Raw genomic sequence first — 25,066 nt, forward strand, 5'->3', positions numbered from 1 at the left:
GTGTGTGCCACTTTTGACTGTATGATGGGTTTATGAAGCTGCTTTTTATGCACTTGCATATGCACACATATACGTTTGGTGTGTGCTTCTCTATTTGTCTCCTTACTGTTTACTCCTCTTTCCAAGCAGCACAGATGCAGAAATAGGCAGTGCATATGTTTTTATTTCCTTCTGCCTTTCTCAAGTTTTTTGTTCATCATTCTCAATAAACAGATGTGGGAGTTTTTCTGTTGATCTTGCAGCCAGCTTTGCTCGCTCTGGTTCCCCCAGCCAACCATCAGGAAGAACAGCTGGTTCAATAGAGCCAGCTTGTTAAACATTCTTCATTCAATCGTGAGACTCTTCTTGCCCTGTCTTTCGGTTAGGTTTTAGTAAACAGCCATGAAATAAGAACAAATAAAAATTCATGCAGTTATATTATGTTTGATATACGTAGTGAACACAACAAGATGTGTAGATGGAAAGTGAACATTGAGCAGACTGGTGTGCCATTGAGGGTTTAAACACTATATACTATTCTTTCCTCTTGTGATTCTTTATTTGAGAAACATAGTTTTTGTAGTTTTTTTTTAAGACAAATTTTACTTGTCAGTAATTGATGCTTACTTTTGCACATAAACTCTCCACATAAGTCAGGTTTACCTAAACTACCTAAACAGTTTTATCCACAAGCATGAATAGTTTGTTTTAAGTGAGAAGCCATAACTATCTGTTACAAACACTTTGTGGTCAGGTAGCAACTTGGGTCCAGTCATTGTGTTCTTCTGTATAAGAATTATATAAGATTTTTATTACCTCCGCCAAGGTTACTGATACAAATAGTTATAGAAGGGTTGAAAAAATTATTCAAATAAATAGAAAACACACACATGCATTGTCAAACTCCTCACATTCAGCACACAGTTATCACCTCTCTGTGTTTAGAGATAAAGAGGTCATTAACAAACCGGGCTGGAGTCAACTTTAAACGGTATAACAAAAATATTTATTACAATAACCTAAATCAAAGTACAATTTCCTATAAACTGAAATGCAAAACAGGTTCAACTTCAAACTACTTAATATCCTACAAACAAAAAATATACTGTTTCCGGCAATAAAACAATAAATGTAACAAATGGTGTCCTTTACAGGTATCCAATAATAAATTCTACAAACAAAACAAAACAAATGTCAACCTGACAATTGACGCCTGGGACTTCCACAATTCTACTAATAAACCAGATTAACTCTAATAACAAAAACCTCCTCCAAATGAGGGTATTACCAAATCCAAATCACCTATAAACAAGATTTAACAAAACAGAGAACGAGGGTGTCTTTTCTCTAAACCAAAATGCTGTCACAGAAAGTTCTTACAGTTTCAATCAGCCAACAACCAACCCACAAAGGGTGTAATGCAAAAGGGATCCCAAGCCGGCGAATTGTGTGCCCACGGTACACAGCTGCCTCCAATGACGGTGATGCGGGGCTTTTATGGGCGAGGCGTCCATGTCGAGCAACCTCTTCGGGAAATTCCGGACCATCGGGCGACCAATCCCAGAGGAGGAGGGCGGAGTCGAGGAGCAGCTCCTGCTGCCAATCTTCCTGAGACAATAGGCCACAGCTGTTCTAGTAATGGCCTCAGGCTGACACACATGCCTGCCGTGCGTGCCAGCATTTCATGCGTGTTCTTGTTGTTTTGTTTTGTTTTCAGACTTGTGTTTGATGCCAGAGTTTGCCCTCTTTCCCAAGCTCAACATTGTTGGCATGCTGAACCCACTTAGTGGTGGTAACGGGTCTGGGATGTGCTCTATGCACAGCTGTTTCCAGAGCTCAATAAAAATTAACCCACATCGGGTCATTCTAGCATCAATGCAGCTCCGGTAGAGAATCCATGCATTCAGTGCAGCAAAACAAAACATTATAAAACACCACATCAGGCCATCTTCCAGTTGCAGCTCGAGATAAATACCTGGGATGTCTACTCCCAACTTGGTCCTATTGTAGTAAGAGGAGCTGATCATTTCTTCTCCATCTGAGTCTTTCTCATTCATTTCAGGGAGCATAGCCAAAGATTATTCTGCATTCATTCTTCTGCCTCTGCCTCTGGTTTTCCTGTCTGTCTGACTGTGAGCAATATAACTGAAAAAGTTATGGATGGATTTTGATAAAGTTTTTTGGAAATCTGGAATTGTTGGAATAAGTAACAAGTGGTTAGAGTTTGGGGGTGATCTGGATTCTGCTTGGATCAAGGAATTTTTTAACTATTCTTTACGATGGGGAGCTTGGGATCATTTTACCATTAGAGCTTCTAACTAAAAAAAAATGAATGCCCACAATCATTGGCAAGCAAAACAAATTACAATGGCTTGGCAGAGGTGTGTGCCCTCTGCATTCTTCTTTTTCTTTTTTTTTTTTGTTTGTTTTTATGTTACCTTGGGGTGCAGCTGGATTCTTGCAAGATGCACACCTTCACATACAAGAATACATCGTGCCAGGCTCCCAACTGTCTTTGTCACCACTGCATAAATCAACCAGCATCCCATGCTGGCATCTATGGCAGGTTTTCATAGCGCCTTTCTGAAAGTAGTACAAGCAACAATACTAAAGTCTTTTTTTAAATATTTTTGCTTCTCTTTGTTGGATTTTCAGGACTTTGATTTCACCAACAGCTCATGTTACACTGAAATGATCGTTGCCCATGATAGATGCCGATAGACAGATGGTACAATTAAATCACCTGTCAAGCATTGCTAAGCTTGCCTTTCCCCAGACAGGTTTTTATCAAATAAGTGTGGAAAGCTAACTATGTGGCACATCAGGTATAGTAGAAAAACTAACAATAAATGAAGACTCCCCAAAGAGGTGGTGCTGCTTATTCTATTGATAAAGGTTATTTTTTTGAGTATCAAACTTGGATTGTTTTCCATGAAAGTTAAAGAGCACTGTTGGCACACTGTGACAGCCCTGCTGGTGCTGCAAGTGGCTGCATAATCTGGTTAGCACGTGGCTAAAAATAACAACTGCTCCTCTTTAATTAATATTTTGCAAAAAGCTATATAGAGCCCAGCTGCCGTGTTATTTAATGAGCCTTCATAAACAGTTTTAAAATATGTATATCTTTGCTAGTAATTTATAGCTTTGTGGGTCCATAGACCATAAAGAAGTTGGAGAGCTTAGAAAGCAGATTAGCAAGATGTTTTATGGGGTTTGATAGCGTTAAGTTGAAGAATATAGAGTAGCACAAGCATTTTCAAATGTTCTATTTTGTTTGCAGACTGCAGTTTTCTTAAAGCAATAAGTTGCATATATTCTGCTATTTAGTGTTTTTATCAAATAATGCATGTGTCCGACAGCAAGATTTGCATCTTTTCTATTTAAGAGCCTCTCTATCTCTGTCACTCTATCTCGCAGAGGGGAGTTTGTTTATCATGCTCTGTTGTTTACAGTTTAGACAATGTCTCTGCGTGTGGAGGCGTCTGCCAGATGTTGAAATAACCTCAATCTCAGCACTCGGTTTTGTTTTAACTCTATTTCCTGAGGTAAGAAGTTAGTTATGACACATTCAGTTCTGTAAATTTCTTCCCGTTATGAACACAAGTTTGCTCTGATCTCTTTCATCTGCTGAACAATGGTGAATGCACTAAAGTAATTGCTCAGTGCCATGAAGTCAGCAGGAAATGAAAATGCTTTTATGAGTGGCAAAAGTGACAAACGGACACATCAGAAGGTTAGTGTGCAGTCATTTAAAATAGGTTAATGCATGCACCCTCACAGGAAAGAAAATGAGTCATTACAGCAAGTGACTAGCTCGATGGAGGGGTGTTGTACGGTGATGTGAAAATATACATACATTTATGTCTCTGGGATATTGCTGACTTTTGTCAAGACTTGAAAAAGAAGGTCATTTTAATCCCTTATGTTTGTTCAGAAAGGAGGTGCACTTGAAGAAATGATACACCACATACATTTACATACAGTTCCAGATGTGATAAAACAAAAATAGATACCTGCCTCTGTGATATCCTCTGATCCATAAAGTTAGTAATACGAGTACAACCCGAATTCCAAAAAAGTTGGGACGCTGTGTGAGATGTAAAAAAAAAAGTTGGGTTTTGTGGGGTTTTTCCTGTGAGGTTGGTTTGTATCCTGCACATGCCTTCCCTTGGGTGTTGCTTTCAAGTGCTGATTGATGGCTCATGCAGCTCACCTATGACTGCTGATTGCTTTCTCCTTAAAGCCTGAATCTGCTCTTCACCCATTGCCAGGTCGTCTGCTTTCCAGTGCAGATCAGTTCAGATTTTTTGGATTCCTGTCATTTGAGTTTTTTTTTTTTTTTTTTTTTTCGGGGGGTGTACATCCACAAGTTATTGGCAATCATCTACCTTAATCAGTCAGTCCTATCCTCTTGTCATTCTACAGCATCCTCTTCATGGAAGGTTTTGTTTCATGCGCTTCAGGAAAACTCTCAAAGTCAGCACTTTAATTTCACTTCAGATCAATTTCTCAGTACTCACCTGTGGATTCACCAGGTTAATTTTCTCAAGCAGTCACCACCAGAATCCCTTCCCTCCTGTGTGAGCATCCACAGCCCCAGCAACTTTTGCTCAGTCTACTCAATGAATTCCACCGAATTAACTTCTTTTTTTCCCCTTTTCTTTGGTCCTGTATCATGTACCAAACCACAATGAATAACAAAATGTAATGATGTTCAAATCTCATAAATCCATATTTTATTCCCAAATTTCAAACTCCATACTGATACTAAAGATGGTGCTCGATATTGACTATTTTTGATACTATAAAGGGGGAAAAAATGTATTTGACTCATTAACAAGAGTAAACAATAAGTGTTTTCACATCAGTTTCAAAGTCTCCAGTAACACCAGAAAAAGTCACTGAATTCGTCACTTGTCCCCTTAAAGAAAAAAAAAGAGTCACTAAAAAGGTATAAAAACTCGCTAATTTTAGCAACAAGTTGCTAAGTTGGCAACACTGTAAACAAGGGTCCTCCAGGGAGATGTAGGGGCAGGGCTGCCTGCTGCGGTACCTGTTAACAATGGGCAGAGGTGGCTCTCCTTTCCGTGAACCACCAGACGCCAAAGTGGCATATAAGTATCTATACCGATGCTAATTAATATCTTAACTAGATACTAAATTTTAGAATCAGTATTGGAAAATCTTCATTTAATCTGCATCAGGTGTGCTGGAGTTGGAAGGAAACAACCAACCTCTCAAGCTCACACCCACACCTATGGTCAATTTAAAATCACCAACCTAACATGCATGATTTTGGACTGTGAGATTAAGCCAGATAGGGAAAACCCACCCAGGTATGGGAAAAACATTCAGACTCCACACTAAGGTTTCAAACCTGGGCCCTTCCTAAGGTGACAGTGCTTACCACCACAACACCATGCCATCCAATAACAAATTCTCTTTGCAGCTGAAATGTCTGGTGTCATCAAGATCTAACAAGGTCTCCAAGGACTTGGAAGAAAAACTTTTTCAAGGAGAATGAAGAGATCAAGAGCAGACAGTCTGAATAAAAAAAGAAGTATCCAACAGTCCTGGATGTATACATCAGATAAAGTTGGTCCATGAGTGGCAAACATTAAAAAAGATAATTTGCCCACTAAGTCTTTGTTTTTCTTTTATTTGCTGTAGGGTTGAAGTGAAAAGACTCAAGTGTGTGTGATTGATGGTATTTGGTTCATTTTCTGTGAAGGACTGACTGGCAGTTGTCAGCCTTTGCCAGTTCTTTTGCCCTTTACTCTCTGTTGGGTTTTAAGGCTGTCAGCACTGGTGCTTGACTGCTCGGGGACTTAGTAAAAGGATATAACTGCTGAGAGCTGTAAATATTGTACTTATGTGAGCTACTGGCTTAAACTATAGATCAGTCCTATTTCAGCTCTGAGCTTGCAGGAAACTGTTTGAAGTTATTTACATAGTTCATTCAATATGTTATATCATCTTATTTAAAAAAAATAAACAAATAAATGAATAATAAAAAGATACCACATGCTTTTTTTTTTTTTTTTTACAGCATCGTTGTCCTTAAGGCCTTTCTTTTGATCTTGTGAACAACTTTTAGTATTTTAGGTTTTTTTTTTATGTGAAAACTAAGAATGCATTAGACCTACATTGCAAACTTTCTGAGCAAAAGTTCACTGATTACTGCACTGCTTAAACCACCAAAGAAAAACAACAACAAAATAAAAAACAAAAAATCCACCTAATATAAAAGATATATTGCTGGACCAATATTCATGACACAGTAATAAAATAAATGGCCACTGTGGTTTATTGTGTTTTTAATAGTTTATGGACAACAGTGGATCTCCGTAGGCCAAATAAATAAGATATATTGCTTTGTGGTTACACAAATATTTCATCTTTGGTCAAGCTCCTTAAAGAAAGCTGAAGAAAAATGATCAAATAAACAAAAAACATTGTTTGTATTATCTTGTGTATATTTTAAAGATTCATATATGTGAAACTCTAGAGACCTTTAAGATGTATGTATGTGTGTAAGATTACAGAAAGTAAAATTTTTGGTTTGATTGCACAGTTAATGCATTTACTCTTCAAAGCATTAACATGTATGTGTATGCATGTTTTTATGAATTTTTCTTACCCCCTGAACAAGGTTCCCTCCAGTGAGTGAGTAATTGTCACTCTATTGTGTTTGGATCCAGACACAGCAGATATATTTTCCTTTTTCCAAGTACTTTACTCACTTTGCTAAATGCTGATTGCATGTCAATTAAATTAATCACATTGCTCTATACATCCAGAAGACCTCAACTCTCAGTCACACTGTTATTTCTCTCTCTTGTTAAACTTGGCTTTTTTTCCAGGTGGATTCTATAGTGACACTTGGTGGTCTGACAGGGAGGTTTGACCAGGCCATGGCATCAATCGAGACCCTCCACCACGCTCTGTCCATGACACCGCTCCCTGTTTTTATCATTCAGGGGACAAGCTTGGCTTACCTTCTGCGACCCGTGAGTGAATTATAAATCCATAGTAAACTAAAAGTTTCATCCCTTCCTAACACCCATTTACTTCTCTGGCCAGCTGCCCAGCCTTCACTCTTGCAGCCTTTTTTTTTTTATTATTATTATTATTATTCAGGTTCTCCTGTTGTTTCACATGACGAGTGAAGGTCAAACAAAACTTTTAATGTTGTGATTACCAGAGAAAGTATAGAATTACACTTTCTTTGCAAAGAAAATAAAGCTGGCCTTACTACAGCTGTATGTGTCTTTTAAGTTGCATATAAACGCAGTACACGTAGGCAGACCCAGAATACATTTTCTTCCCACCAGGCTGACATTCTGTTCTCCTGCCCTAACAACTCCCTAATCACCCGTCTGCCAGTCTTACTCTTCATTTTCAGTTCTCTCTCCATCTTTTTTTTTCCCGTTGCTCAGCTTCCATCTTGATTGGAGTGTTGAATATGTTGTTTCTTTGTTAAGTAATCACTTCAAGAACACGCACACACACAAATATACACATGCACTTCTCCGCTCTTGTGATGTCCCAATTTGCCATTACGAATGTGAGAGCAGAAGGCTCTCTTTTGATGCTCCCAAGTTGTTTTTCCTCAATGCCAGCCACTTTCCATGCTCCTCTGTTGATTGAGTTTACAAGAGGGCTGAACACCCACCATTGAGAACGCACGCTGCCTGCCCCACACACACACACACCCTTCCTTTAACCCATCCCCTTGTGTTTTTTCTTTGCGAGGTCTCCAGGACAAACAACTAACTGCCTCACTTCCTGATGACACCTTGTAATACCATAAGAAAACCTCTCTCTCATACACTCTCCCCATCTTTCTTGTCACTATTCCAAAGGCGTGTTGTCATTTGCTGCTTCATACCTCGACACCTCCAATTAATCTCACTTCAGTGAGGGTAAATTAAGCTCGTTTGTCAACGCAGCTCCAATTCGCCAGCGACTGATGAACGCAGACGCCCGTACATGAAGGTGAGCGCAACCTTCGAAGGGCCCATGCTATTTATTCAAGTTACATCTGTAATGGAAGTGTTTACAACTTTTGCAAAATATCCTCACACCTACCCCATGCAGTGGTAAGTTCTTTGCATACACAGATTCAGAATTAAATGAAATCAAAACATCCTAAGTTATGTTACTGTGGGTCTAAAACTCATAGAAAACATAATAATGCTGGAGTTAAATTGCATTCCCAATTCTTAAAAAAGATGGGAAGCTGTTTAAAATGTAAATAAAAACATAATGAAATTGTTTGCAAATCTCATAAATCTATATGTTATTCATAATATAACATAAACATCATATTAACATTACAACTGAGACATTTAACCTTTTTTTTATTTATTTATTTAACTCAATTTGAATTTGATGGCAGCAACACATCTCTAAAAAGTTGGAAGAGGGGTAACAAAAGGCTGGAAAAGTAATCATAATCAACCAGAGAAATATATAACAAGTAATTAGGTTAATTGACAACAGATCAGTAGCATGGCTGGGTTTAAAACAGGCATTTAAGAGAGGCAGAGCCTCTCAGAAGATGGGCAAAAGTTCACCAAAAAACAATTTCAGAAAAATGGTCTTTAATGTAAAATTGTGACGACTGTAAATTTCCCACCACCTACAGTGTATGATATCAAAGATTCAGAGAATTTTTTCTGCATTTCAGACCTTTCACCAACAAAAGAATCTGGCAGCGAAGCTCCAGAACTGTTCAGCTAGGATATTGAATCAGACGAGAATGGGGAAATATTCCTCTCCTAAAACTCCAACAACCAGGATGTTTAAAGACAGGTGTTAAAAGAAGATGATGGTAAATATCACCCTGTTCCAGGTTTTGCTGCTATCAAATCCAAAATGAGCTGGTATTTTCCATGACATGCTAAAATGTCTGTTTCAACATTTGATATGTTATTTATGTTCTATTGGGAATAAAACAGGGAACAAAGAGCTCTTCATACTGTTTCAGTTTATTTTTATTTACATTTTACACAGTGTCCCAACTTTTTTGCAGTTAGAGTAGAATTCATGCACATTCTGCAAATCTGATAAGTGGGGATTTTGTCACCTGAAACTATAGCTTCACCTATGCTGCATTAAAGCTACTTAGAAAAGATAATATTTAAAAAATGCCTGACATTTAATGTACATTGCAATGTGATGGGCTTCTTCATCTTGACAGATCATGTTTGAGCCAAAGATATGTTTGTTCCTTGTAGGTCTTGTTGTCAAAACAAGGTGGCAAAGTATTATAATGTCATTTGCAGTAAATATGCAATTCTCAAATCTTTATTACATGACATGTAAGAACACTTTACGGACTACAGGCTTTTTAGTTTAAGTCCCTGCACAACAGGATGTTTAAATCAGTCTAAAACCCAAGGTGGTGCTAAATTTACATCTAAAAGAAAAAAAAAGGAAAGTTTTTGCTGAGTTCATCAGCTGTGCTTGGTTTTCCTTTACAGTCTGCTCTATTGCGTCTTGGTCAGAGAGCCAAGTGCAAAGTGATTCACAACGCTCACATCAGCCCAATCCATGCCATAAATCGTTGTAGCACACAGACTCGAGCTCCTAACTACAAGCTTGTTTACCACATGCCCTTTTGAGAAGTGAAACTTGTCAGTGGAGTCGCTGATTTAAATGATAAAGTGTGGTACCTGGGCTGTGTTAAGTCATCCAAACTTCTGTGCTGGAACAACTTGGCAAAGGATGTGGCATTCAAATATGAAGCATAAAGAACTGAGCCAAGACAGTGTGCTCTGTACTAAAATAAATGAAGCCCATATAACAACCCATAATCATAATTATAAATAGTCTGTATAATAGCTATTTCATTTTAATTATTGTGTGTTTTGCACTTCTCTTGTAGATATTGTGTTTAGTGAGTTTATTCTTATTTGTTTACACTTTTGTTATATATCTGTTCTTTATTTATGTTAGTTAAGTAACTATCTAGAACAAATCTACAAGTAAACTGTTTTCTGTGCTCATCTGTTAAGTATTTATGTGCACAATTCACTTGTTAAAGGTGCTACTGTTACGGCTTCTCTACCAGAGGCAAATTAATGAATAGAGCAAATGTTACCGCAGCAGCTGAGTAGCTTAAAATGTAAACAATTTAATTTGTTACACTCCAGCCAGTAGATGCATTTTAATCAGCGCAAATTGTGTTCATTGTATTTAAAGCAGAAATGTTTAGTTTCTATGCTGATCTGTGTATGTGTTTAATTCTTACAGTACTCCGTAGTAAATTGTGGTTTTACAAGAGTGTCCTTGTACTTCAGTGGGTTATTGCATGTAAATGAATAAGTAAATAATCAGTTAAACAATTAGCATGTATGGGTGAAGCAGAAACTGTGAAGACTTAACTACCTCCATATAGGCTTCGTTCATTGGTAATGAGATATAATCACGAGTAAATTTAAATTTTATTAATACAAACCGGTCTGCAGTGAGTTATTTTCTCAGGTGTGATTCCAAAATCTGATCTTTTTTTTTACTTTTTGGTTATTTTCTTTGTGTAGGCTGGATAGCTCAGTTGGCGGAGCATCCATCTCCTATGTGGGAGACAAGAGTTTGATTCCCTCAGGGCACAAATATTAACATCAATTGGGTCCCTAGGCAAGACCTTTAATGCTAATGCTTAACCACTCCAAGTCGCTTTGGATGAAAGCGTCTGCTAATTGAATGTATTGTAATGAAAGGAACACGTGTTGATGTGTTTTCACACTTTGGCACCCCCTAACGAAGGCTAATTCAGCATCTGTTTTTTCTCCGAGTTCTCTCCGACTAGTGAAAGTTAGTCAGATATTGACTCTTGTCAACTGTTACTTTTTCACTTCTTTTTATTTATTTATTTTTAAAAATAATTTTTTTGCTTCCTCTTGTTATGTCGTTTTGGGTTTTCTTGCACCAGCAGCCATGGTGCATGTCCAAAACAAGCAGTGTGTTGATATCCAGTCGCTGGTGTGTGACTCAGTGCCATACAGTGTAATGTAGCTGCCATGTGATGATCCAGACTGGAAGAAACAAAAAAGAAAATATGTTGTTGATCCTATTGCTTTTTCCCTTAATCTAATCTACTGTTTTTTCAATAAATTACAAATGATGTACTGTAACGTGACAAATTCTGGTGTCTGCCGCCACTTGAGTGAGATCATTTAAGTAAATTTGATGTCCACAGCTGTTTTATGCTGTATTAGAGTTTCATCTGCATTCACACTCTTCAAGTTTCACATAAAAAAAAAGAAAAAGTTCTAATCCCACTGGGTCCTACACAGAGAAAATGGCATATCTCTAGTGAAACTTCTCTTACATATATGTGTGGATGTACTTTTTTTTCCTCAGGATCTTAGACAAAGATGCTGTGTTTATGTATAGAAAACAACCTCCAGGTAGTTTTCTGAACAGAAGCTCCAAAATGTAGATTTTTTTTTCTTTTGCCATTATTTCTTCCCTCTGGCCCTGCAGCTTCAAAAAGCAAAGAACAAAAACAGAAAACAAACTCTATTTTAAACTTGTCACACAGTAAAGTTTTCAAACTGTTAATTGGGGGTATCTGACCTGGTAGTATTTCTGTCACTGTGCTTTTTTAGATGACTCTGATGAAGCTTTGTTTTTTTTTTTTGGGTGTGTGAATTCATTAGCATAGATGATTACATTTAGATATTCATTGTCTTGACAACTATGATGTGTTTTTATAACATTTCAGACATCTTTCTTTTTTTTTAACATATTCATGTGCTGTAGCAAAGTTGCCATGTTTATTTGCTCATTTTCAAATAAGAGAAACTATGTTTTGACCCTTTTTTATGTTCCAGCATCAGCTGAAGCCAGTGCTTTCAGAGCAAAGTCCTTATTCAACATGAAGAGTTAGACACTGTCTTGCACCTATGGGATTTTTTTTTTTCTTTTCTTAGACCTATTTACTCAGAAGGATAATGTGGCATTTTCTAATGTTGTTTATGTTTGTCTTTTATGGGGGAGCATTTTCATGAAATTTGTCAGTGTCATGATCATTGTTGTTTTGCTGTTCTATTGTTTTTTATTGTCCTATCTGGTTTTCTGTTTTATTTGGTTGGTTTATCCCTTTCCTTGTTCTGTTCACTTCTTGTTTATCAGCACACCTGGTTCCTTTGCTAATTTGCTTCACCTGCTCCCTGTTAGTTCACCTCAGTGCAAATAGACCCCTTGGTTTCATTTATTTGTTGCCAAATTGTTGTAATTTCCCTGTGTTGGTCTGCTTGTCTGTTGTAGTTTTCCAACCCTGTTAACCATAATTTTCACTAAACCTGTGAGTCCTGCATTAATAAATGATATTTTTTCTAAAGTAGCTCAAATGTCAGCTTAGATCAAAGTGAGATTTCTTTAGCTGTTTTTCCACTTTAAAGCTGGCTACTAGTTTAATTATGGGTTTCAATACCAAACTCTTTTGACTCTTTATGATACACAGTACAATAGACAAGAATTCAAATTGGCACGGTCTTTCTTTTAATTGCTGGAAATGGGCTACAGTTCTGACATAAGTAACAATTTATTTTAAGGAACATTGATCCCTCGGTTGGGAAGCTGACATTTTGTCAACCAGGGCTTTAAAGAAAAGTTTAAGAACACTTGCTGTGTATTTTATTTTCTCTTTTCATTCTGCATTTCTTTTAATTTATTACATAATCCTTACCCTGTTTGCACAAACCCGTTCTAATTCATGTCCACATTCATGATGTGTGCCAACAGGGCAGCCACAGACTTGCAGTGAACACAGGTCTGGAGGGGGACTGGTGCAGCCTCATTCCAGTAGGTGGGCCCTGCCAAACAGTCACCACGGGACTCAAATGGAACCTGAGTGAGTCTTTTCTTGTTCACAGTTATTAATCTTAGGATTCATTTGCTACTATACAGTCCCAACTTAATATTCAAAAAGACAGCATCGTAGAAGTGCACACAGCAAAGTGTCCTTTTTCAAGTCTGCAGCGGCTGTCAAAATAATCTGAATATTCTTGTATATATATATATATATATATATACATATATATATTAGTGCTGGGCAACGATTAAAATTTTTAATCTCGATTAATCGCAGCATGTCATGCGATTAATCGCGATTAATTGTTACACGCAAAATTTCTCTATCTTTTAAAAGAAGGCCTACAGCTATCTAAGGACAATGCAGTAAATTTTGGTTTACTAACACACATCAGGGGTGTTTAACCTGCGACTCTGGACCTTCCACAATGCATCTAAATACGTGGCTAAAATATTTTTTTAAATCTATCTTTCTTGTCATTAGGTTGGAAACCGGGGACTTTTTTTTTTTCTTTTACAGTATTTTCCACAAATATCTACATCCCTTAGAAGAAAGTCTGTCTATCCTCTTTTTATAAAGGTTTTATGTGTTTCCTTTATTTTAAAACCTTAAAAATTGAAATTAAAAATGTGGTTCTTCAAAAATACAAATATCCTATGGTGGCTCTTTATTAAAAATATATATTAAGTTTCCTTTTTGAAAAGTCTGGTAACATTTGCGTCTCTAAAGCAGTTTTATTTAACTGGCTGAGGGAAAATGGCTCTTTGGATTGGAAAGGCTGCAGACCCCTGAACTAAACACATGAACAGATTTAGCATCAGTTTTCTCTTTAAACAGCAACAGTTAAAATATTTCTTCATATATATTTATAAAACCGAATATTTATGAGAAGGAAGGATGAAATCTTCAGGATTTACTAACTAAAAGGTAAAAAGTCAGCAGGATGGATTTAAAGCTGTGAAGCGGCTTCTTCTAAACACAGAAGGAACAATATGTGATGAATATCAGCATCAGGTGAACAGACAGAAAGCAGGATGAGAATCTCACAGCTTCTAGATGGTGAGGAGAGAGAAATATTCACAATATGCACAATAACTTCCATCCATGCACCTTTAGTGGTTCATTATCCAGATTTCTGGCATATAAATTCTCTAAACTTTCATTTTTTGTTTGACTGCACCTGCAGCCTCCGCTACCGGGAGTTAAGGGTTAACATCTCGTTCCGGGTGTAACGTCAGGTCTGTAGATGTAACTATAAACATGTGTGGTATCCACAGAAAGTCCAGAATCTTAGCTACCAGCTCAGTAAAACCATTTCTATCACCACCAAACACAGTTAAGACAACAAACAATTTAAAGAGCAGCTGCACAAAGTCTGAAAAATATGTAAACACAAAAGATGTCTCCCCGTGTCCACCCCACAGCATGAACACGAACAAACGACTCCTCTACTGAAACCTCACATCTCACAGATTCCACAGCTTTAAGTTTCATCTTGCTATGACCAAGATTCACCGAACCAGAGGCAGAAGAAGACCCGATTTATGCTGCACGTTTGTAAAAGTGAGAAAGTATGTCTTACCTTTGCTGTCTTGCATAAATTAAAACCATATTTATTAAAAAAAATAATAATACATAAAAAGTTTCCCGTCCAAAAATCACGATGTTCTGTCCATCTGCATGCATTTTGACAAAGAGAAAAGTCGATTCTTCTTCTTCTTTCTTACGTTCCAGACAGAAAACGTCTCTTCATTTTAATAAACCCGCTCTCTCCTGATTACATCAGAAGCACCGCTGCAGCAGGGAAGGGAGACACGGACGCCATGTTTCTGTCATCAAAACATCTGTGCGGAGTACAGACTGGAAGCCCCGAGGTAAAGGTGGGAAACACCTCCGAAGGTGGTAGAGAATAACCGAGCTAAGGTCCTTCCAGATCCTTCCAGATCCAGACCGACAAAATAGTAATGGCAAACCAACCAGACATTGTGGTGATGGACAAACAGCAGAGGAAAACTGTTGTGGTTGACATCACAATACCAAGCAACATCAGGAAAAAGGAACATGGGAAACTGGAGAAATACCAAGGCCTGAAAGAAGAACTTGAGAAGGCCTGGAAAGTGAAGGCAACAGTGGTGCCCGTGGTCGTTGGAGCACTCGGGGCAGTAACCCCCAAACTGGAAGAGTGGCTACAGCAGATCCCAGAACAAACCCCAGACATCTCGGTCCAGAAGAGTGCAGTCATAGGAACAGCAAAGAGACTACGCAGAACCCTCAAGCTCCCAGGCCTCTGGTAGAGGACCCGAGCTCGGATGGATAAGAGATCGCCCACAGAGGGCGAGGGGACAATTATAAATATATACATTTTATATATATATATATATATAAAATGTATATATGTATTCATAAAACCACCAGATGTGACGTCTGAAGTTAAACAGCCAACATTGAAGAAGAAACTCTGATTAAACTGATGATCTGGATGAAAACACATTTTTTCTTTTATCGCTGAAGTGTGACTGTTTGTGCAGCAGTGATAAAAGTCCTACAGCAGCATCACCCAAAGTAAACAACTGCTGATAAACGAGATCATTGGTGGTTTGTTTGACACGTTTTTCTTCACTTTTTTACACTAAATGATTACTTTAGTTGTAATAATTAGTTCAATATTTCATAAAAAATATGAAAATTCATATGTGCTCCTGCTGGGCCCCCCATCAAAACTTTTCTAGATAAACCCTGTCTACCACCAGCCAACCACTGTGATAGAAAAAGTCCTGCCAAAAACAATACTTTGAGGTAAATATGTTTAAGTTTCCTCCTTCTCAACTCAACGATAAACAAACGCAACACAAGAAAAAAAGCCAATCAGCTGATCATGACAGGCGTCGCTGCACAAACAGAGACGACCAGAGAGTCACAAGAGCAGACACGTTGATGCAAAAAGCAGCTGGGCTGTTGCAAGTTTAAAGAAAGAATGTGGGAAAAATACAGGTGTGGAACCCTCTCACCAGGAGTGTGTGTGTGTGTATATATATATATATAATATATATATATATATATATATATATATATATATATATATATATATATATATATATATATATATATTACCAAGAGTCTGGAATGAGTAAAAGTATATAAGGTTTAAGGTTTATTTACAGGAGAAGTATTGAAAAAAGAATTACTTGCAAGTAAGAGAGAGTTGTCGTCCCGACTCGCATGGAGTCGGCAGAGACTCTGATGATTCATCAGAGAGAAACTTGTTTTATTCAGCTGGTCCCCAGCTGAAGGTCAAACAGCAAAATAATAATTGAGGAAGAGACGACTGAGTGGCACCACTTTCTTCCAGTTTTCAGACAAAGCCCACATACCACAACAAGCTGATATCCCAAACAACTATTGCTATCTAGCAGGTGCGAAAACCAGTCTCAACTCTGCCATATCAGAGTTCTGGGAAGAAAGTGGTCAGTCTGACCTCACACACACATACACAATGAAAACTGTAACTTCAGTATTCTGTAGAATGAGAACACACAATATGAAAATGTAAAAGTGAATGGATTAACAATATTAAATTAATAAAGAAAACTGAATGTACATGTGATTATTATTAGTATATATGATATATATATGTATGTATATATATATATATCATATATATATATATGTAACAATATGCAGTCATATACATGTGTGTACCTAATTGTTATGAATATATTGCACATGGTTTATCATTCTTGTTATGTTATCAGGGTCGAGCAGGCCTCTTCTCTACTCTTCTGTTCACCCGTCTTCCCCCTAGTGATGAGTTAAACAGTTTGATGGCATGGGGAACAAAGCAGTTTCTCAGTCTGCTGGTCCTGCACTTTGGACGCAGCAGCCTGTTGCTGAACAGGGATTAGAAGCAGGGATTAACAGTAGCCTAATTTGCTTCATTCAAATGAAGCTGCAGTTTGAACAGGTTTCATTTGTTAAAGATGCATAATGTGCCCCAAAGAGCTTTCTCTATTCTCAAGCACTACATGAATATCCAGGCAGACGCTCATCTGAGGGCCCCATGTGGTTTTACCCGACCCAACCTGTATGGCCAGCTGTACTCTTAATGAGTTGGCACAGAGCAAACTGCCACCCATACGAGAGAAACCTGGACCTTCTGTCACTGGGGTTGCATAATGCGTCTGCCTCTTGGTGGGGGTCCGCTGTCAATGTCTGTATGTGCATGTGTACATTTCTGGGACTCTTTACACCTGAGCGAGCACATGTGTCTGCTTGTTTGAACATGTAGCTGTGAGTGTAGAAATAGGTGTGTGTTTGTGCATTTCCAGCCTTGTCTATCAACTTATTGTTTTTTTGTGTGTGTGTGTGCGCGTGTGTTTGCCAAGCTACAATGTGTCGTACAGTATATTTACTTGGCACACCTGTGAAATGGCCCTCTGAATGGTAATGTTGGGGACTTAATACATGAGAGTCTTATGCAGATTATCCAGTGATAACAAGATGCATAATTAACCACATGCATATTTAAAAGCCTAGAAGTACTGATTTCCCTCTGGGGTTGAAGGGAAGGACCAGAATTTGAAACCAAAAATTAGGAATATCACTTTTTTTTTCTCCTTTTTTCTCATATATGTGACTGCTGCATGTACAGTATATGCACTGGTGTTGCAGCAGTGTTTTTGGTAATACTTCCTTCCTCTGGTTTTTATGTTTGTTTTGACTGTATAAATCTGTGTCTGTGCCAAAATTTAAATGCAACTCGCTCGGGGAAAGCTTAAGTCAGGGCAGTGCCATTCTCGAGTGACACTTAGGCTCTTTAGAAGTTCATTGAAATGGTGCCCCACACTTGGGTTCAAAGCTTTTCTATGATGAAAAATGTATGATATTTCTATAAAGAAAGAGTTTAGGCTGTCAGCCATTACAGTCTTGCTGGCCCAACGGAGGATTTCTTTTTCTTTTTTTCTTTCTTTCTTTTTTTCTTGCATCCAGAGGTTGTTTTTGCTCTTGCTTGAAAAACTAAAATTCTTTAGTGATTCATGTTGTTTTGATTCCAAGCTTAAATTTAAAATGAAGACACAATTTTTTAAGCTATTGCACTCCAGGGGGGTCTGGATGAGCTGAAATAACTTTGGCACAAGAAGATTATATTATACAAAATTTTTTTTTAAGTTAATCAATAATTTATATTGTTGTGAGATCAGATCAGACACAGTACACATGTATGTTCAGAGAGCCAAGGGACAAATACTATATCTAAAAGCCTCTTTAAATGGCAAGGATAGTGAGAAGGAAATTTTGTTTTAGCTGTTTTCTCTTAATTTAACCCTGTATGATATGAAATGAGTAACCTAGGACCCTGTTGTGTGTTGGGAAAAACAGAATATGGATGAGATTTCTGTCAATTTGCAAAAATAATAAGAGGTATATACATTTCATATGGCCTTAGATTTTTGAAATTAAAGTAAAGCAGAAGTCATTAGTTGCAGGTTCAGCAGACTGGAAACTAACACAAGGACTGTTAAATGACCTCATTTTGATAATGTTGATTTCTCTTGATGAACTCCATCGATAAATTAGAGCTAATTAGAATTTCAGCTCTCTGACCACACTTACTTGGCATCTTATACCCCCTCCTGTTTAAATGCAATTACCAAAACATGACAGGTCTTTAATGAGTTGTCATACAAAGATGAGCTTTTTTTGGCTTGCCATATGATTCAGATTTTTGCTATTACTGTGTGAAAAATGTGTGAATGCAATGCCAGTTTAATGCTTTTAAAAATTTTTTTTTTTTTTTTTTTGGTTTTTTTTGTTTTTTTTTCTTTTCGATTGTTCCCTTCAGGGGTTGCCACAGCAAATCATTTGCTTCCATCGAACCCTATCTTCTGCATCCTCTTCTCTTACACCGACTAGCTTCATGTCCTCTTTCAATACATCCATATATACTTCTCTGATCTTCTTCTAGGCCTCCTGCCCAGTAGTTCCAACCTCTGGATCCTTATTGATTCACTATCCCTCTTCTACACACGCCCAAACCATCTAAGTCTGTACCAGTGTTGTTTTTGGTAGGCATCTCAGATTTAGTCTTAGTTTTAGTCATCATGGAAAAAATGCCTATTAGTTTTAGTCATGTTTTAGTCATGTCTAAGTTTGATAGTTTTAGGCTAGTCTTAATCAATGAAAACTCAAAAAGGTTTTAGTCCAGTTTTAGTCAAATAAAAAAAGTATTAGTTTTAACAAATTAATTAAGGTCAATACGTATTAAAAAGTGGAATCAAGGCTGACAGGTCATAACAAGAATTGCATTTCATAAAACAAGTTAACCTTAATGCTTTAGCATAATAACCAGATACTTTACCAGACTGATAGCTTTAGCTGAGACTTTCCCATCAACAGGGATGCAATGTTGCTGTGCTGTACCTAATTGCTGTTGGGCTGAAACCTTTTATTTCTATATTTCACCTTTTTTCATGAATTGATGCCCTGCTTCATCATACAAAAATGTCAGACAAGAAAATAGCTGATCTATAAGTTTAATATATAGCAACACATTGTGAGCTTGTTGTTTGATTATTTACATCAATAATTACAAAATTAAAATGAATGGTTTTAGACTTAGAAGGTTTCCCAACCAACAGCAAATACTGTAATCAATTACTCCTACAAAGCAAAGAGCTACAACATCCTTACTTTGGTAACTGTGGCTTTATTTCTGAGAATTTTCTGAAGTGTAATACTGCACCCTGAACATACACATGCCCGAAATATGAGCAATGGATGAGGAACACATGCTCAACTTGACCTGGTCTGCCAATGAAAATATGATGGATTATAGTTAAAATATGTCCATATGTCAATTCGTTGCTTTCACCAAACCCCTTCGTCGACGCTGCCGTAGTGATTCATGTAAGTATTATGGGATGTGTCTAACTGCTGTGTGTGTAGTTCAGCCAACTCAGTGTGTGTGTGAGCGTTAGAGAATGTGCATGTGGAGGGAAACGCACATCGTGAGTGAAAAGTATGGCAAGCCAAAAGGGTCAAAAAACGTCCTAATTTCCACGCGATAGCACATAAAAAACACGTGTTTGTTTGGGAAAAACGCACGTAAAAAGCGTGCACTCCCGTTTCTCAGTGGCTTCGTCCCATTTTGAACGCGCTCGCACGTCCCGTTTTGAACACGCTCGCGCGTCCCGTTTTGAACGCGTCCAAAACTCTGGCAGACAAGGCTGAATGATCACTGATCCACAAGAACTGTTTATCAGCAGCCTTCACTAGAACCGTTGTCTATTTAGCAATTAGAGACAAAGCATGCCTTTACAAAATCCTTTGTGTAATTAGTAATAAAGCATTTAAAGCCTTTTCACTTTACCAAATATATTTTTGTGTTTATTTTGATGTATATAAATGTTTCCTTTTTCTTTTTTTTCTAACATGAGTGTATTGGCCAACCATCAGATATATCTTTTGCCAACCTTTTCAGCCAAACAGATAGTGCTGAGGTAATGGTGCTGGGTTGGCAAAAGATATATCTGACGGTGCTGATAAACAGTTCTTGTGGATCAGCGATCATTCAGCCTTGTCTGCCAGAGTTTTGGACGCGTTCAAAACGGGACGCACGAGCGCGTTCAAAACGGGACGCGCAAGCGCGTTCAAAACAGGACGTGCGAGCGCGTGCGTTCAAAACGGGATGCGTGCGTTCAAAACGGGATGCGCGCCTTCAAAGACACTGGGAAACGGGAGTGCAAGCTTTATACGCGCGTTTTTCCCCAAACAAACGCGCATTTTTTACATGCTATTGCGTGAAAATTAGGACTTTTTTTTACCCTTTTGGCTTGCCATAGAAAAGGGCGGAGAAGTCGGGTAAAAAGTATGAACAAGGACTTGTAATAAAGCCTTTTCTCAGCGCAACCGCTGCTTTCCTTTCCTTGTGTTTCACCTCATTAACAAGTGTAGAGAGGAGCTTAGGGAATTAACCCCGAAGCGAACGCTACTTCTGCCCTGGAGAAGAAGGTTCTCCCCCTTTTCTTCCGACTACGGTCAGAAGAGGAAAACAGGAAAGGTTAACATATGAATGAATAAACCACTTGTCTGTGTGTGCGCTGCATGTCTGGTGGTGGGCCTGGCTAAGGTGCAGCAGCATTGCTGACTGACAGATTGCGCTCACAATAGGCAGAAATGTTCATTTTTAATGTCGGACAATGAGTCCTTAAACATTCTCGTCTCGTCAACGAAATCTCACAAACGTCTCGTCATGTTTTCGTAATCAGAGAACCATTTTTAGCTCGTCACCGTCTCATTATTGTCATGAAAAAAGAGGTTCGTCAACGAAATAAATTCATCATCGTCATCGCTGACGAAAACAACACTGGCCTGGACTCTGTCTCTCTAATATACGTATATCCACACCTCATTATGCTGTTAAAAAATCTGTACCATTAATAGAAGTGAATTTGTAATTACATTTCTTTTAGGCCAGCATCATACAAGTCATGAAGAAGAAACTTGCTCTATGCTCTTTAAGTTAGTGGGAATAGGACTCATCAGAGTTCATCCAGCTTTCTAAATGCAGTGGACTATAGTTGACACTGCTTGTCAACAAATAATAGATTGACCTCATGCAAATTGACAGTGGTTGTGCTTCAGCTAAACCAAAACAAAAGAAAGTTTGGTCAACAGCCATCTGTCAGATTTTTATTAACAAGTGGTTGCATGCTAAATTAAGTTACTTCCACTGTGTGCCTCGCTGTTAACACGAGTGCTGAAGATCACACTCATGCCATGGGGAAAGTTACACCTATGAGTTATTTTGTCTGACCTGATAAAATCTCTGTCGTGTACCCGAAAGCATCAGAGGGTTAATTTACACATAACACTGACACATTTAATTGCTACCGTATTAATGGAAAATAGCACATATGTGAAAATATTATCAGAACCTCAAGCATATTATGTTCATTGTGTTATTTTTACATAGCAGGTACACTACTCACTAAAAGTTAGGAATATTCAACTTTTGGGTTAAAGTTAAAGAAAATGTAAAAAAATTGATGCTACACTGATGTTATATCATGATTGTAGGACAGTTCAGTTCAGTGGAATCATGTGATGGAAATCCAAGCTGTCAATGAAGCAGAACATTTAGTGCTCCATTCCTGGTTCAGACTATTGTGAAGGTTGTTGTTGTTGTTGTTGTTGTTAACCATCTTGTTATAGAATGGCTTGATTTAACATAAGGACTTAAACATTGAAAAGTTGTACATGTGCATTTAAAAGTTTAAAGAGGGTCAACTTGAGTTCACCTATGAAAAAAAATAATTGATTTTAGGTTTATTCTGACATCATACAAAATGTCAAATCTCCCTAAGGTTTTGTGAGTATTGTATATGCCTTGAAAGGATTGCGGATTTGAAGCTAAGAATAAAAAAACAAGCTAATGTGACCGAGCTTCCAAACTGTGCATAAATCCAAATAATCCCAAAAGTCGTTGCAAACATCAGTTTCTAGGTCTTTTGCCAATAAAACTTGTAATTATGGCTCTTTCTACTGCAAATGCTGTGATGGATGTTGTTATTTAGCGATGGAATGATTCCCACATCAAGTTAAGATCTATTCCTGCAATGTCCCTGCTGCCTGCTTGCCGCCACAATTCAGTCAAAGCCAGTTTCATTGCCAGTTCTGCAGCATGTACAGGACAAACAGAGAATCAAAATTATGGTTCTCTCAAACCTTGGTGTGATGATGTACAAAAATGAAAGCCAATAAACAAAACAAACAAAACAAGTACTATCACTAAGTAAATAAGCATTATAATACAAGGCAAATTATAGTCAGTGTAATATATGTTTATGGTTACAGTGCAAAAAAGAAGATTGAGTTAGCTTATGGTCTGGTAAAAGTATCTCGAAATGCAGAGGGCTTTATGGGTGAGGCGAGGGGTGTAGATGTTTTGAGGGAGGGTAGAGAGGCACCAACGATCTTCTCAGCTGCTCTCACGAAGTGGGTGTTCCTGCAAGATGTGGAGCAGACGTCATACCAAATGGTGATGCCGCTGGTCAGGACGCTCTCAATGGTGACTCTGTAGAAGGTGCACATGATGCGGGCCGGGGCTCTCGCTTTCCTCAGTTTGCAGAGGAAGTAGAGGAGCTGGTTGGTTTTCTTGGCCAGTGATGTGGTGTTGATGGTCCAGGAGAGTCACATGCACACCCAGAAACATGTTGATGCTCACTCTCTCCACCATAGCACCACTGATGGTCAGAGGTGCATGCTGGGGGAGTGTTCTCCTGAAGTCCATAACAATCTCATTCATCTTCTCCACATTCAGAGAGAGCTTGTTTTGTTCGCACCACAAGGCCAAGCGGTTCACCTCGTTCCTGTAGTCTGATGAGGAGGTTGGAGCTGTGTGACAACATGCAGTCGTGTGTCAGCAGAGTGAAGATGTGGGGGCTTAGCAGAGATTTTTGAGGGGCCCCCATGTTCAATGTGGTGATGCTTGATGTGTTCCTGCCAATTCCCCACTGATCCAGTTTCAGAATGAGCTGTTGGGGGATGATTGTGTTAAATGCCGAACTGAGGTCTATGAACAGCATTCTGACATAAGAGTCTTTTATGTCTAGATGTGTGAGGGCTGTGTGGAGGGTAGTGGAGATGGCCTCGTCGGTCGAGCGGTTGGACCGATATGAAGGGTTCCAGGGAGGGTGGGAGGACAGACTTTATGTGTTTCAACACTAGACATTCAAAGCACTTCATAAGAATGGGAATGAAGGTTACTGGGTGGTAGTCGTTGAAACAGGAGGGCGACGACTTCTTCGGGACAGGTATGATGGTGGTTTTGAGGCACGTGGGGACAACAGCCTGGTGCAGCGAGATGTACAAGATGTCCATGAAGACATCTGTGAGCTCCTCAGCCCAGTCCCTCAGCACACGACCAGGCATGTTATCAGGACCAGAAGCTTTGCGAGCATTGATCCTGTTGAGTGTCCTCCTCACACTGTCCGGGGACAGTGTCAACACCTGTTCGCCAGGACGGGGTGGAGACTTCTGTGCAGGTGTGCTGTTGTGTGCCTCAAAATGAGTGAAGATGTCATTTAACTTATTTAGCAGAGAGGTTGAGCTGTCACAAGTCTGAAGTTGGGGCTTGTAGTCCATGATGGTCCTTATCCCTCACTACAGACTCTTTGTGTCTCTGCTGTCATTGAAGCAATGAGCTATCCTCCTGGAGTGCTGCTTCTTTACCTCTCTGATGCCACGTGACAGGTTGACCCTCGCTGTCCTCAGGCCCTGCTCATCTCCTGCTCTGAAGGCAGCGTTCCGAGCCTTCAGCAGCCTGTGGACCCTTCCTGTCAGCCATGGCTTCTGATTGGCCCAAACAGTGATGGTCTTGAGTACTGTTACATCATCAGTGCACTTGGTAGTGTAGGGAGTGACGACATCTGTGTACTCCTGGAGGTCTGTGTTTTTGTTGTACGTGGCTTCCTGTTTAAACACACTAATTCCACCAATATGGGAACTTGTGTCTGTATGTTTTGGATCTAAATTTCAGGTTTCACCATCCTGACAAGGATGTTTGCTGTAACTCAAGCAAGAACATTTGTTGATGTTTCAGTCTAATGTTAGGAATGTACTGCAGTAATGACACTAAAGGAGAGGCTAATGTGACTCCAGTAATCTCTGATTGTTGTGTACAGTCGCTGAGACTTAGTTGGTTTAACTCTCACACTGCTATAATTCACACTGTCTCTTATTTCTTAGTGGCATTTCCTTTTTTTACCACTGCCCAATTTACTCTTATCCACTTCCCTGCTATCTCACACTCCTACCATCTCTCCCCACTCATTAGGAGATACTATGAGAGCTGAGCTCACCCTTGGTGTGTAATATTAATTTTCAATTATTAACACCAGCCTCCCATCAAGAAACGGGCTAAATACAGTGTGTATGTGTGTGTGTGTTCGTGTGTGTGTGTAAGTTGTTGTGCTGTTAGCTAGATCTATAAATCTATACCCATAATCTTTCATTCATACGTATATTAAAATTGGATGTGGAATTTCCACTCTAGCTCAGGGCACATTCTTTAATGATATCATTTCTGGTGCACTATTTTTAAAATATATGCTGATATGTCACATGAATTCTTGAAATTTTATGAATTTTACCTTGCAGTACATTTTACCTGATAATTTTATGTGATTAGTAGGCAGTGACAGCTCTGCACTATTCCTAGATTCCCGTCATCGACCCAGGTAAAGACAGAGTTCACATAAAAAG

The 25,066-nt window shown here is 38.6% G+C and overlaps 1 protein-coding gene across 2 annotated transcripts in view; it reads left to right on the forward strand.

The window, feature by feature from the left end:
* Window positions 1-25,066, forward strand: part of tpk1 (thiamin pyrophosphokinase 1) — a 97,224-nt gene that overhangs the window by 52,007 nt on the left and 20,151 nt on the right. For both annotated transcript variants that reach the window (XM_041968443.1, XM_041968444.1), the window contains exons 7-8: window positions 6,843-6,989; window positions 12,736-12,844. In XM_041968443.1, the coding sequence (XP_041824377.1) occupies window positions 6,843-6,989; window positions 12,736-12,844 (256 nt within the window). The remainder of the gene's footprint in view (window positions 1-6,842; window positions 6,990-12,735; window positions 12,845-25,066) is intronic.

The sequence above is a fragment of the Melanotaenia boesemani genome, chromosome 18 (assembly GCF_017639745.1).
Source record: "Melanotaenia boesemani isolate fMelBoe1 chromosome 18, fMelBoe1.pri, whole genome shotgun sequence".
Classification (NCBI taxonomy): domain Eukaryota; kingdom Metazoa; phylum Chordata; class Actinopteri; order Atheriniformes; family Melanotaeniidae; genus Melanotaenia; species Melanotaenia boesemani.